Below are 14887 nucleotides of genomic sequence, written 5' to 3'. Positions count from 1 at the left end.
AGGGTGGCTAGATGTTTTGACTTGAAAATAGACAAATAAACTTCCTAAGATTTTTATTTTTTGCAGTGTTGAAGAGGAGTGGAAGTCCTTCAAGGATGCTGTCTACAGTGCTGCAGCTGATAGCATTGGCTTTGTCAAATGAAAGCACAGAGACTGGAATGATGAGGAAATCAGCTGCCTCATCAGCAGTCTTCACAAGGCCCACAAGGGCCTGTGTGAAAAGAAACAAGACTATCAGCAAGCGAGACAGCACCTCCAGCATAAACTACGAGTGATGAAGAACCGCTGGTGGGAAAAGAACGCTGAAGAACTCCAAACAGCAGCTGACACTCATGACATGAAAACCTTCCATACTGGTTTTCGTGAAGTGTATGGCCCTAAGACATCTGGTTCATCCCCAGTCCGGTCTTCTGACCAGTCTACGCTACTCACAGAGAAGGCAGACATACTGGCATGCTGGGCTGAACACTTCAACACTCTCCTTAACAGAGAGTCAACCATATCGGATGAGGTGATCCAAGCATTGCCACAACTACCAGTGAAGGAATCCCTGGCGGACCTCCCCACTAGTGATGAGGTTGTAAAGGCTTTGAAGCAGGCAACATCTGGGAAGGCACCTGGAGCTGATGGCATACCTGCTGACATTTACAAGGAAGGAGGAGATGCTCTCCAAGAAAAGTTGACCTCCCTGTTCCAGTCCATATGGAAGGCTGGGGTGATCCCACAGGACTTCAAAGATGTTTCCATAGTGCACATTTACAAAAGAAAAGGAGACAAGACTTCCTGCGACAATCATTGTGGGATATCCCTGTTGTGCATTGCAGGAAAAATCCTTGCCAGGATCATCCTTAACAGACTGCTCGAGCACGTGGTTGACCCAGTTGTTCCTACGTCACAGTGTGGATTCCAAGGAGGCAGGGCACTTGCAACATGGTCTTCACTGTCCGACAGCTTCAGGAAAAGTGCTGGGAACAGAATAAGGAACTCCACATGGTCTTTGTTGACCTAACCAAGGCCTCTGACACCATCAACCAACATGGCCTTTGGAGAATGCTTTTCAAGTTTGGCTGCCCAGAAAAGCTCGTCACCTTGATTGCCTCATTTCATGATGGCATGCAAGCATGTGTCCAGGAAAATGGAGGCACATCTGACCCTTTCCCAGTGAACAACGGAGTGAAGCAGGGCTGTGTTTTGGCCCCTACACTCTTTTCCTTTCTGCTCGCAGCAATGCTGATGGATGCTTTCAGGGACTTTAACAGAGGAGTGAACATCCAGTTTCAAACTGATGGAAAACTATTCAACCTTCATCGACTCCAAGCCAAGACCAAAGTGTTTGAAGCCATCTTGCCAGAGTTCCTGTGTGCGCATGATTGTGCACTTGTAGCTCACTCTCATGAAGACATCCAGTGCATAAAGGATTGATTTGCATCAGCATGCAGATGCTTTGGCCTCACAATCAGTCTTGGAAAAACAGAAGTCATGTTCCAACCAGTACCTTCATAGGCTTGCAATGCTGAGCGCTCTACTCTACTGCTGAGAGACCTGGACCACCTACCGTCGACACATCACCCAGCTTGAGCAGTTCCACCAAAGATGTCTGTGGAAGATCTGCAACATCAAATGGCAGGACAAGGTGTCCAACTTGCAGGTGCTGGAAAAGTGTGGTCTCCCCAGTATTGAGAATCTGATCATCAAGTGTCAGCTCAGGTGGGCAGGACATGTTGTCCAGATGGAAGACAAGTGGATACCCAAGATGCTGCTTTACAGACAGCTGAGCAGTGGGTATCGTGACCAAGGAAGGCCATTCAAGAGGTACAAGGACACTCTGAAGGCCAACCTCAAGAGCTGTGACATTGACACTGTCTCCTGGGAAGACCTGACCCTTGACAGGGTGTCCTGGAGATATCACTGCAGTTTAGGCATAAAGACGTTTGAGTCCAAGAGGGCAGCTGCAATCCAGGCAGAAAGAGAAAGGAGGAAGCAGCCCCCAGTCCCACTGAACTCTTTTGCCTGCAACGTCTGTGGTCGACTGTGCGCCTCAAGACTAGGTCTTCATTCCCATATGAGGACTCATCCTGGAAAATAATCTGACTGCCTACTCATCTGTCGTATCGGCAGGAGACTCCATCGTCCACTGAGGTTATTGATATATTTAAAATTTGGCCTTCCGGTGGGACAGTAGAGCAGCATGGACGTGTAAGTCATGAGCTACCGCATGCCGATACAATAAACTCCGCTAAAACTTGAGATATAAAATTGCTGACAAACTCTGAAACTTTGAATATGAGTGGAGATTCAACAAAAACAAAGAATTAAAATAACCCAGGCACTCAAGGTACAGAATTACCAATTAACGAGAGCAAGCTCGTACCTGAAGCTAGCATGGCCTCTGTAGGACTTTGAGTGGGTGGGTGGAGCACAGAAGTACGGCAGGACAGAACTGAATTGCAAAAACTCTTTATTGTGACACTTTTCAGCCGACACAATTTCCCAGCCACACAGATGCACACACATATCCCTTGTCTGGTTGGGGAGAGAGCTCTCTTCCTCTGCTCTCTCTCTACTTTTATCGGGCGTGGTCACTGGGGAAGACACACAAACACAGGTTAATTGACATCAGGCGCAGTGATTTTGCCACTTACCTTCCCTGACTCCGCCCTCCGGTCACAGACCGCCGCTTGACCACGCCCCTGCTGCCACAGCCTTGTTTTAAAGAAATCTGGACGGCATTAATAAACAAATTCAAGCCCTGCAAAGTGAACTGAAAATGGACCTGAAAACATTCAAAGACGAAATTACGGCTCAAATGAGACACAGACTGACAGATGTCAAAGAAGACATTGATCAGAAGTTTGCAAAAAAAATTAAATAAAATCACAGATATTGAACAGCAAGATGAGAAGATAAGGAGCGGCTCTGATGTGCACAGAAGAAATCGAGTCGTGGAGCTACAAAGCAAACTGTGCATTGCGAGAAATAATAATGAAAGAGCAGAAAATGATAATGGATAAATTAAATGATTTGGAATAGAGGTCTAGACAGAATAATTTGCGGATTTATGGCATACAGGAGGAGGCAGAGTCAAAGAGTGACTCAGTCGCATAGTTTATGGATATTTAAAAAAAAAAATTAAACCACCTTTTATTTTTGTAATTTTATTATACCCCCATTCTGGGGGGGAATACTAGTTTACCTCTGTCTGTCCGTCTGTATCTCCGTCTATCTGAAACACCCTTTTTCTCAGCAACCACAGATCATAGCCACTTGGCACTTGATACCGAGCTTCAGCTTGGGGTTCTATACTATGTATACCGTTTTTAGCTCTGTCGCACATCAACTTCCTGTTTACCGACTGAATGTATTTACGAAACATATAGGGTCTCATCTCATCTCATTATCTGTAGCTGCTTTATCCTGTTCTACAGGGTCGCAGGCAAGCTGGAGCCTATCCCAGCTGACTACGGGCGAAAGGCGGGGTTCACCCTGGACAAGTCGCCAGGTCATCACAGGGCTGACACATATGCCGCTTTTCCACTACAAACGCGGCTGAGTTGGGCTGAGTCGAGCTGAGTGGGGCTGTTGGAGTTGCATTTCGACTACAACCGCGCTGAACCGTGCTGGCTGGAAGTGGGTGGACACATTGGGTGGAGTTAGCGAAAGTGGGTGGACGTCAGGTGATGTCGTTAAGCAGCGCAAACAGTGACATCAGTGATCTTTTAAGCGGTAGTCTCACGACCTGAATAGTAAACAATAAACATGGAGGACATGGAGTCGTTAGTGTTGCTGGTTTTGGTGCTGTGGCTTGTTGTCACCGACAACGCCAACAGATACTGGCAAGAGCGTATAGATGAGGCGAGGCGCATAAGGCTTCAGAAATTCTCGTAATTCGTAATTCTTCTCCTTCTGGGTTTGCGGTGTTTACAGATCCCAGCGTGCTCGCGGGGCGTGTGTGGGCATGTGAGGACACTCCTCCCCACCAATCAGTGCACAGGGGAGTGTCTGCTCACGCCCCCAGCCTCACTCGGCTCGCTTCAGCCCCACTCCAAAACCGTGCGAGTTTTAGGGGCTAAGCAGGGCTGAAGCGAGCTGAGTCATGCTGTTTTTTGGTAGTCGAAACGCGAGCCATGTCGGGCTGAAGTGAGCTGAAAAAGGGTAGTGGAAAAGGGCCAATAGACACAGACAACCATTCACACTCACATTCACACCTACGCTCAATTTAGAGTCACCAGTTAACCTAACCTGCATGTCTTTGGACTGTGGGGGAAACCGGAGCACCCGGAGGAAACCCACACGGACACGGGGAGAACATGCAAACTCCACACAGAAAGGCCCTCGTCGGCCACGGGGCTCGAACCTGGATCTTCTTGCTATGAGGCGACAGTACTAACCACTACACCACCGTGCCGCCACAGGTTGGATTTTGACGCTATTTCAAGAAACAAAATGCTATTTCAAAATGATAGTTTACCAGGATGCTATTTGAAATCCCTGGGGAGAGACACTTGTTTCAGGGTTCATTATTTGTTGACGTCAACATTCATAATAAGTGTCCTATTCCTTCGACTGCTTGCGTTCTGATCTAAGCGAGAGCGGAGGGGATACGTGAGTGAGCTCGGAGCTCACAGTTGATCTGGTTTGGAGTTTGTAATAGAACCGTTTCTCTTTGTGGTTGATGGGACAAAAATAAAGTACTCTACTGGAGGAATGTTTGGGAAACACACCAGTAATGGCGGTCAGGGAGGAGTGTGTGTTAACAGGAGTTAAGTGCACTAGATAGAGCGCAAGTGCGCATTATGGACCGCAGTCTGGCAATGGGATGTGAAAGGAGGGTGGGCCGGTAGGAGGAGCACGGGGGGGCCGGTGGGGGATTCAGGTGCGCCAATCCACTCAGATCCATCCGGCACAGAGGAGGCGCAAGACGGCGGGATAAACTGGGTAGTGAGAGCACCGTCCGATACAGCCCCTCCCTACGGAAAAGAGAGAGAGAGAGAGAGAGAGCGCTTTCTCTCTCTCTCACACACAGCTCGGCTTTGTTCTATTTCTGTCATCAGGGTTTGAACCGGTGCCTCTCTGTGATCTCTCTTAAAAATCAGTTTGCTCTCTTCCCCTGGGTTTAGAAGTGTCACAGCAAACCTTGTGCCTTTGAATCCTTTCTTTCTCTCCTGCGTGGAGCGTTCGGGATGTTTAAAAGGAGCAAAAGCGAAGTTTTGGTGGACGATGAAACGTCCGAAGGAGAGGAGGACGCGCCCTGGCCTCGGGAGCGCGCGGGGAAGGTGAGCTGAGCTGAGCGCGCGGACGGATGGAGCGAATCAAACAAAGACGCGTTTGGCGAGCCGTTCCGCGCGCGCGCCGGTTTAAACTCTTCCTCTACTCGCCGCTTTCTCTCTTTTAGGATGGATGGATGGATGGATGGGTGTCCTTTTCGTTATCACAGGCTCTGATAAACGGATTATCTGTTTGTATCCATGCGCTTTTACGGATTCAGTGCTTAAACCGACCGTTCGTATTGTTTGGTTTCATCGCGCGAGGGTCGTTACTAGGGTCATGTAGACAGATTTAGCCACGCCCCCTGACAACGCCGGCGTTTGAGAGTTAGCAACCCTTTAATCCTTTAATGAAAATACTCCTAAAAACAGCATACACTATACTAAGAGGGGAAAAATTAAACATAATGGTCAACAAAATCTATTTACAATATAATCTAAACTTGCTTATGACGTAATGGCTGCAAGAGCAATGGATTTAAAATTATTTAAATTTGCATCATTTATAGGTAAATGTAGCAACTTTTTTTTTTTGCTGTAAATAAGTACCACAAAATAATAAACATGGTGAAAATAGCACACAGGTGGAAACAGCATGTCTGCCATTTTACACCAAAGAGACTAATGGAAAATCTCTTCCTAGCCTATTTCTGGGGATTAAATCTGTTAAATTTAGACTTTTAATGGATTAAACTTTTTAAGCAGGCTGTCTGTAGCTACTTTATTATCTCTGTGTGTGTGTAGAGCCTGAAGCTGTGTGACACGTTTATTTACATAGGCAAACTTATTCATTTGCCTGACACTGTTCTATAAAACAACATACAAATGAGACTGCTCAAGAACCTCAAGTGGCAGTTTCATCATGCAGGGATTATTTCCACAATTCAAAGAAAACTCCACTATGAAACATTGTTTAAATAATATTGTCTGGCTATTTTTTCGTGGTCTATCAGATATATTCCATTCAGCGAGCATGGTGCTGAACAAGTCGAAGACGAGTAGCTGAATGGAATATATCTGATAGACCATGACAAAAAAGTCATTATTATTATTATGCATTCCTTTCATGTGTTCAACGCATCTTTCAAGATCTTCTGTATTTAACGAAGCAAACCTGGTGGCCATGTTTGTTTACAAATTGTCACTAGCGTGAAAGTTTTACATCTCTGACGTGTGATGTCATGTCATCTTGACAACCATGCAATATCATAAACCATATTCAACGCTCATTCTCCATTGGGTAGAGTGACGTAATACACGTACGATAAGCGATTAAAAAGTGTCCTGTATGAATAATAATACACGGTACTTCATGATTGCAAGTGCCATGTTGCTTTTATACAGCAGTCCTATGAACACGATACAAGCAAATGTTTTGTCTTTCTGCTCCGCTAGCAAAAATAGATCCTAAAAAAGCTACATTCACTTCATAGCCTGTCAGCTAGCTGGCTAACTAGCTTACGGTGATTTTGTACATTCACATTAATGGCTTCGATTTGCCCTTTTCATCTTTGTCTGAGGACGAATTTTCATATCTTAAGTCAAAATTATATTCATGAAAAAATGTCATGTCTGGTTATGATGTCATTTTACTGTTGTAATGGTTTCGAACTAGGAAGTGGAGTTTTACACAGCGAACATAAATGGTTAAACGTCCCAGTGTGGATATACTCAGTATAAGCACTCTTGGATTGCTGTTTGACTAATTTAAATTCGTGGACCAGAACTATGTTGTACAGTGGTGTCTAAGGGTAGTATCTCACTGGGCTGTGACAAATTGTGAACGTCATTCGTGAGAGAGTTTCAAAAGTGTCTTGAAACATTCACGGGGCTTCTCAATTTCCTCGCATGAGTCGCAAAGTGTCGCTCCTTCATCGCTGAAATTTTGAACATGGTTCAAAAAATTCATGCGGCAAAATTTCTCTCAAAATAGCCGCAAATGTGTCCCTGGTGTCGCAAAGCTGTCACAAACCCTTCTCAAGTCAGTTTCCGTGAGACAGGAAGTGCGAGCCACTATCTCACTGGGCTGCTACTAGTTGGAGACACAACGATTGCGGTAAAATATGCGAATATCAATTCAGTGTGATTCCAAGTAAAAATTGTCACTAATTCGCATATTTTATCGCAGTTGTTGTGTCTCCAACTAGTCGCAGGCTGTCGCAGCCCAGTGAGATCCTGGCTTTAAGGTTTTAAATAATCTCCAAGAAGTAATAGCATTCAGGTTTTGCTCATCATTATCATCATTGTTGTTCTTTGAGGCTTTACCTCACGTGTCCAAGGACTCTAATTGGGGGTAGCGGCCATGAATCCGCCATTTTGAATTCATTGCGTTTCCTCATCAGTCTAAGAAGCTTGCCCGTTTCCATCATTCTTTCGGTCCTTGTCCATCAGTTCTGCTGTCGTTTCTTCCCTTTGCTTGCTGTAGGAACCATGAGCAAGGCCTGTTGTAGGGTTGAGTTGTCCATTCACACAATGGCCTAGCCACTTGAGATGATGACTTTCTTGGTACTTGTAGACTGTTGTTGTGCCAGTAAGTCCGTATGTCTTCATTGGAATATACGAAGGCATAGTCCCAGTTCCCTGCTGCTCTTTGTTTCAGACCTGCCTATGGTTCATGTATTGTGCCACTTGAAGCCTCCTCATTCTATTTTCCATAGCAGCCATATCCACTCAACCTCACGCTCATCCATAATGCCAGTATTCAAATCCCACGTGGCTGTGTTGTACATCAACGTTGATCTAATGAAGCCAACCATGTACCTCCCTCTTGTCTTGAGCTTCACTCGGTGGTCTGTGAGTACTTTTTTCAGTTCTGCGTAGTTTCTACGGCTGACACGATGCGATGTTGAACCAATTTCATGGGGTCAAAACTGGAAAACATCATACCAAGGTATTTAAACTCTGTTGCATTAGTGATGTTACTGTTGTCAAGCTTAACCAGACTTTAACTCTTGTATCATCTTCATTTCCACTGAAGACTATCGTTTCTGTTTTCTTTCGGCTGAGTACGAGTCCATACCTTCTGTAGACCCTCTCTGTTATCTCCAAACCTTGCTGTAAGGCCTCCTTACATCCAACAATGACAACCTTATCATCAGCATAGAAGATGTGATGATAACATGATGTTCCAGATGCTGGATGTTTTGCTTGCTGTCTTTGGTCAGTTGCCTCCATTGGAGTATGGCATGCCGAATTCGTCTCCCAGCTCTAACTTCAGAACTTAGAAATTTGTTAATTTCTAAAAACAAAAAAGTTTTTTTTTTTTTCTCATTCATGATTTTACCTCGAGTTTCAACATAATGAGAAATACAGTGTAGAAGTTCCAGAGACAGCAAATGTTAGTAGTTTGAGATGACAAACGCGATGGCGTTGGTAGCTATATCGGAATGAAAGTTGAAACTTTGAAAGCTGAATTGTGTAAGGAAGTGAGGAGGGAGATGGACAGACTTAAGACTAAAGCTCTGCTGCATTGCTCTGTTTATGTAGAGAATGGCATTGTGGGTCAAATAAATGAAAATGGACCAACTAGCCAATGAAGGAACTTTTTTAAACAAAGTATACTCAAAATTTCATTCTAACATAAATCTTAAACACCACTGAAGATCACATGTTGGTTATAAAGATTAACACAAAGGTCATTCAGGTTGGATTTTTTTTTCTTTAATAACTAAATGTTCAATGCTGAAACCTTGGAATAACTCTAAAGATGTGGGCTTGATGCAGCTGAGGCTCTTCTGAAGTTCCGACTCAGCTCTGTGAGGTGTACAAGAAAGACTGAGGGTTGAGAGCTATGCTCCATGTGATCGACGCTTCCCCTTGGTTTCCAGTTTGGTCAGAAATCTCCCATTTTCACACATTTTGGTTGTGGAGTTGATTTGGGTGACCGGTGGGAGCGTGAGCCCCTGTGGTGTTGAGGTTCATCCCGGTTCAGGCAGCGTGGTGTACAGCCTCGTTCTTCCCAGCATGCCCTGCTCTGTAAACATCTACGAGGCACAGCTGTGACAGAGAGCAGGCTGCAGCTCCCACATCCACGTCTGTAATAAAGACCGAAAGCCTCAGGAGTGGTTCCGTTTCGTAACCAACCAAGTTACATAACACTAAGGTTAACTAGTTCACCTTAAAGCTCCACTTTATTCAATAATCAGAGCGAACTTTAATGAAACCTGAAACTTTAGCTACAGTATCATTTCTTATGGGATACTGTTTATATTTTCCTAAGGGCTGGAAAGTATGTACACGTGTGGTGGTGTGGGTTGTTTTTTTTTTTTTTTTCCCTACAGCTATGTGACTGTCGAGGAGATGGAGATCGTATGAAGCTGAGACGCTAATGAAGGATGCATTGCTTTAACACTGGGATTCTAAACTCTTGTAACGTAAAAGAACCGGGACAGTTAAGTTATTCCACGAAATCGAGTCGTACGTGAGCTGATAGTTGGCTATAATCCATGTATGACGAGATTGAGTGGAATAACTATTTTATTCTATCCACATTCACTGGATTTTGAGAAACGGAGCATTTTAATCGTTTTTTGCAAATTCTATAAATAACTTTATACAAATCGTTTGACAATCATTTCCGCTTAGGATGTAAACAAACCGGCAAAATGACAGGAGCAATTTGTGAAAAATGTGGTTGTGATAATTCTTGAAAAATAATAATAATAAAAAAGATATGTTCTTACCATCAAATACTTTTATTCTGTATTTTGTTGCTTTTTTTTGGGGGGGGGGTTATTTTGTCCTCGGTTGGTTCAACAACATGCTCTGCCATTTTGTTTTTCTCTCCTCATGGTATAAGAGCTGATATTCTCATAGTAAAGTAGCCAATCGGAGCGCGTGATTGCTCATATCCAGTGAATGTGGATAGAATAAAACAAATTATCTTGTGCTATGGGTCAATCACGTGATATTGCGTTCTGATCATTTGATTGACTTGATTTAAGGTCACATCAGATTTTCCTTGCATATAGTTTGCCTTTGGACATAAGTGTGTAATAAGTGATTGATTAATATTTTATATCTTGTGCTAAAGACAGTGTGGTGCGTTTCTTAAAGGTACAGTATGTCTTTCTCTTTAGTCATCGTATGAAGATGCTGATGACTTGCTCTGTGTATATAATAGTAATAATAACTTTACGGAGTAGATAAACACTGTTAAAAGGACCGTTTGTGTACATTTGCTTTACAGCTATCTGTCTATTTAAACACTACAGCAGCCTATAAAGAGCATAGTAATCCAACAGTGTGCTTTTGGTGCAGGATGATGATTCATTCAGCTGTGTACTGGTGCATTAATAGAAAGTGCACACCTCCATCCTGGACACGATCTTCCCTGGGCCTCGTCTCACACAGCACTAGAGATTCATATTGTATTTCACAGAAAGAGAAAATAATCCTCTTCATACGATTTCCTCTATCCAGAATGGAATTAGTTTGTCTTCAGGGCTGAACTGGTTTAACTGCTTAAACATGGCATGCATGGTGTAATCCCAAGGTCAACATCAGAGGAAGAAGGAATGCTCACTTGACTCTCTCGAATCAGAGATCTCCTGTCCTATTTGGAGTGGCTTGTCAGCGCAGATGCTTGTGGACTCTGTGACTCGGAGGACGTTTTTATATTTTGTTGCGATATCAAAAATGTCAATTCTGTTGACATCAAGAGAGAGCATTCATGCGAGTCAGTCTCAGTAAGTCTGGGAAACTCCCTGATCTGCTCCCACTCCGTCAGCACCATAATGAAGCATGGCAGAGTTCAGAGGGCAAAACTTTTTAATAAATATTTTAAGTATCTCTTACTTTCACCCTCTCCTTCTGCTTCAAATCAACTACTGAACATTGTTTTTGGGATTGGGCCAGTTTGTAGACTTTTCTCCCTTACTATAAAAGCAGGAAAATCTCTAGATCTTTCTATGTAAATTTATACACCTATCAGCCGTAACGTTAAACCCACGGACAGGTGAAGAAGTGAATAGTGTTGATTATCTCATTACAGTGGAACCTGTCGAGGGGTGGGATATATTAAGCAACAAGAAAGAGAACAGTCAGTTGTTGAAGTTGATGTGTTTGAAGCAGGAAAAATGGGCGAGTGTAAGGATCTGAGTGACTTTGACAAATTGCGATGGTGAGGTGGCTGGGTCCGAACATCTCCAAAATGGCACATCTTGTGGAGTGTTCCCGATATGCAGTGGTTAGTACCGAACAAAAGTGGTCCAAGGATCTAAGGGACAACCGGTGAACCGACGACAGGGTCATGGGTGTCGAAGGCTTATTGATTCGCATGGGGCACGAAGGCTAGCCCATATGGTCCAGTCCCATAGAAGAGCTCCTGTAGCACTTCACTTTTTCAGCAGTTTGTGCTACAGGAGCTCTTCTTTTTTTTTTGTTTGTTTGCCATGTTATTTGTATCCTTATTTATATAAGAGAGATGAGTTTTTATCAGCACTTAAAAAATAACATGGAATTATTTATGAACACATTTTACACTCATCGGGCGCTTCACTTTTTGGCAGTGCCTAAATAATATATTTATGGTTTACTTTTTGATCTCTGACGCATTAAGAAGGTAAGAAACTCGTCCACTCATTACCTTTTGACGAGACGCACCTGTTAATTGAAAAGCATTCCAGGTGACTCCCTCATGAAGCTGGTTAAGATAATAATAGTGTTGTAAAGGCAATAGTCATCAAAAGAAACGCTGGATACACTGAAGAATCTAAAATATCAAACATTATTTTGTTTTTCACATTTTTTTTTTGTTGTTTACCACATAATTCCAGATATGTTCCAGATGTTATGTCATAATTTTGATGACTTCAGTGGTGTTCTACAATGTTAAACAAACAAAAAACCCAGAATAACCTATGAATGGAGTAGGGGTGTACAAACTTTTGACTGGCACTGCATATAGATTTGTTGAGATGGTGACACTTTCCTTAAAGTGGATGCATTCTTTTTGTCTTATTGACTTGGAGAAGATGCGAGTGAAAAGTCTGTAGCTGCTATAATGTAAGGAATTAGTTCTGCGGATTTTACATGACCTCACGATAAACATTGAAAACACCACAACTGAAATCCCACAAGTATGAACCTGTTAGCTCATAGCTAGCTAGCTTTGTGCTAATGTTACATAAATGTATGATATTACACAGTTGCGTGAAGATGTGAAGTTTATCTTCGAGTGGTGAATGGATATATCACGAGTGAGTGAAGTGAATGAGTGAAATATTTTTCAACACGAGAAGATAAATGTCATGCCTTTGTGCCACCACGTAATGTTCTTTGTATTATATGGACACATCCACAAAAAAACGTACGCAAGTTAATCAAAAGAACTTTAATTTTGAACCGGTTCACCATTTTGACAAAGTGCATCTAGTCAGTGGGAAAACACTGGGAGTGACATCATTGGAGAGAAATATCGGGAATTATTATCCATACAGGACACTTTTTCAATGGAATAAAAACATGTTCTATTCCTTTCTAGCTGGTTTCATTCATTTGGTTTGATAGCATGCAATATTGTTAGTAGGGGTGTGCATTGGCACAGCCCTCACGATTCAATTCGATTACGATTCGGAGGGTAACGATTCGATTCAATCCGATTCTACGATGCATTGTGATGCGTTAAAATTTTACTGAAAGCAAGGCAAATTTTTCAGTAGTCATGAGGCAATACAAGCAGTCAGATACTGAACAACATTTTATTGGCTGTTGTATCACTCCTGTTTTAAACAAAATAAAATTGAATGTTAGAGTTTCAAATATGAAAAAGAAAACAAATTACAGCTGTTTAGTGTTTTTAGCATTAATAATAACCTGTCTCTCGCAGTCCTCTTCCTCCGCCTCAGCCATCTTGCTAAGCTAGTGCTCTCTCGACTGGCGTGCAGCTACAGACTGCGCATGTCTGTGATGTTGCTCTGGAAATGCCCACGGAAGTTTTTTTTTTTAATACGCTGAATCGATCTGGCATGTTGCGGAATCGATGCTGAATCGTCCATGCCCCGCATTGCGATGCATTGCCGAATCGATTATTGTTGACACCACTAATTGTTAGCATATCGCTTATCCTACATGTATTACGTCACTCTACCCAATGGAGAATGAGCGTTGAATATGGTTTACGATATTGCATGGTTGTCCATGTTGTCTTGACGTCTTATGTCGGAGACGTAAAACTTCCACGCTAGCGAGCGACTGTGACAATTTGTAAACAAACATGGCCGCCAGGTTTGCGTTGTTAAATGTGGAAGATTTTGAGGGAATTTTGAAAGAGAAAGACACGTTGAACAACTGAAAGGAATGCGTATGTATTATTATTATTATTATTATTATTATTATAATAATAATAATAATGACTTTCTTTCATGGTCTATCAGATGTATTCCATTCAGCTACTCGTCTTCAACTCGTTCAGTATTATACTCGCTGAATGGAATATATCTGATGGAACACGAAAAAAAGCCAGACAATATTATTTAAATATGTCCCTCAAATCTGCGATGTGTTTTGTCTGAAAAATGTGTTTTTCAACATAAGATAAACTTCATATCTTCAAGCCAACGTGTGATTTTCTTATTATATCGACATATTCACAAACAAAAAGTCCCCAAATTTATCAAAACAATTCATTGATTTCCTCACAAGTGACAATATTGGAAAATGTTACTCAATGTCCAAGATGTAGTTTGTATGAAAAATACGAGTGGTGTATTTCCTAGTGAAACACTCGTGTTTACATAATAAAATATAGTATAATACAATTATATATCAACAATAAACACATGCTGAGCTCTAAACTAAACATTCTGACGTTCTGATCTGTGGAGTCGAAATTCAACATAAAGCTAGACGGCCTTTCAGTTTCATAAAATTGGTGAAATTTAGTTCCCTCTGAAACGTGGTCATTGTGACTTATTTCTGTAATATCTCACAAAATATCAGGCCATTCTGTGGCTGGGAAGTTATTTAATTTGAGATGATTAAAGCAAATAATGTGCATGAAATCGCTTGCGTTGTACAGACAAGGGAAGTCCGTGTGCACATGCGCAGGTTTATCACCTTCTTTTGGGTTTTACAGCAGCTGGCATCCACAGTGTTGCATTACTGCCATCTACAGGTTTCCCTTTGAGCGTGCACTGACAGTTCCATCATTCTGTCGCTAAACGAACAGCTGATCACACCGAGGTGCTCGCTGAGCGCCCATATTTATTAGTTTGGTCCTGCGTTTCCTTTCCTTCGTATAGAACATAATTGTCTTTTCTTCTCGCTTTCTTTCTGTTACTGTAGTCGGTCTTTCACGTTTCATTTGCACACTCACGTCTTCCATTTTTCTCTCCTGTTTCAAATTTGTATCCCACAATGCCTTGCGTGAACGGGGAAAGCCCACCACGTGATGCATGGCATAGTATCTTGAATTGGGTCATGGTGAAGCAGGAAAAAATAGCGGAGAATTTAGAACCACGTGGCTCTAAATACATTTAATTGTTCTATTTATTTAAAAAAAACTAATAAACTTGAATTCAGTAGCTTTCGGTCACTAAACAAAAATAATTGGGTGTCGGGGAAAATTCTTTTTATGACCTACACTTAAAATCTGAAAGGCAGTACAGCTTTAATTTATTTTA

The 14887-nt window shown here is 42.3% G+C and overlaps 1 protein-coding gene across 1 annotated transcript in view; it reads left to right on the top strand.

Moving 5' to 3' along the window:
• The first annotated feature begins 4954 nt into the window (after positions 1-4954).
• si:ch211-225h24.2 (uncharacterized protein LOC564539 homolog) overlaps positions 4955-14887 on the top strand; it is a 28140-nt gene continuing 18207 nt past the window's right edge. The window contains exon 1 of the mRNA XM_060937041.1: positions 4955-5273. Coding sequence (XP_060793024.1) covers positions 5181-5273 — 93 coding nt within the window. The 5' untranslated portion in view covers positions 4955-5180. The remainder of the gene's footprint in view (positions 5274-14887) is intronic.

This window comes from Neoarius graeffei, chromosome 13, assembly GCF_027579695.1.
Source record: "Neoarius graeffei isolate fNeoGra1 chromosome 13, fNeoGra1.pri, whole genome shotgun sequence".
NCBI classification, from domain to species: domain Eukaryota; kingdom Metazoa; phylum Chordata; class Actinopteri; order Siluriformes; family Ariidae; genus Neoarius; species Neoarius graeffei.
Note: the sequence above shows the minus strand (reverse complement) of the source record. Positions and strands in the feature narration are given on the sequence as shown.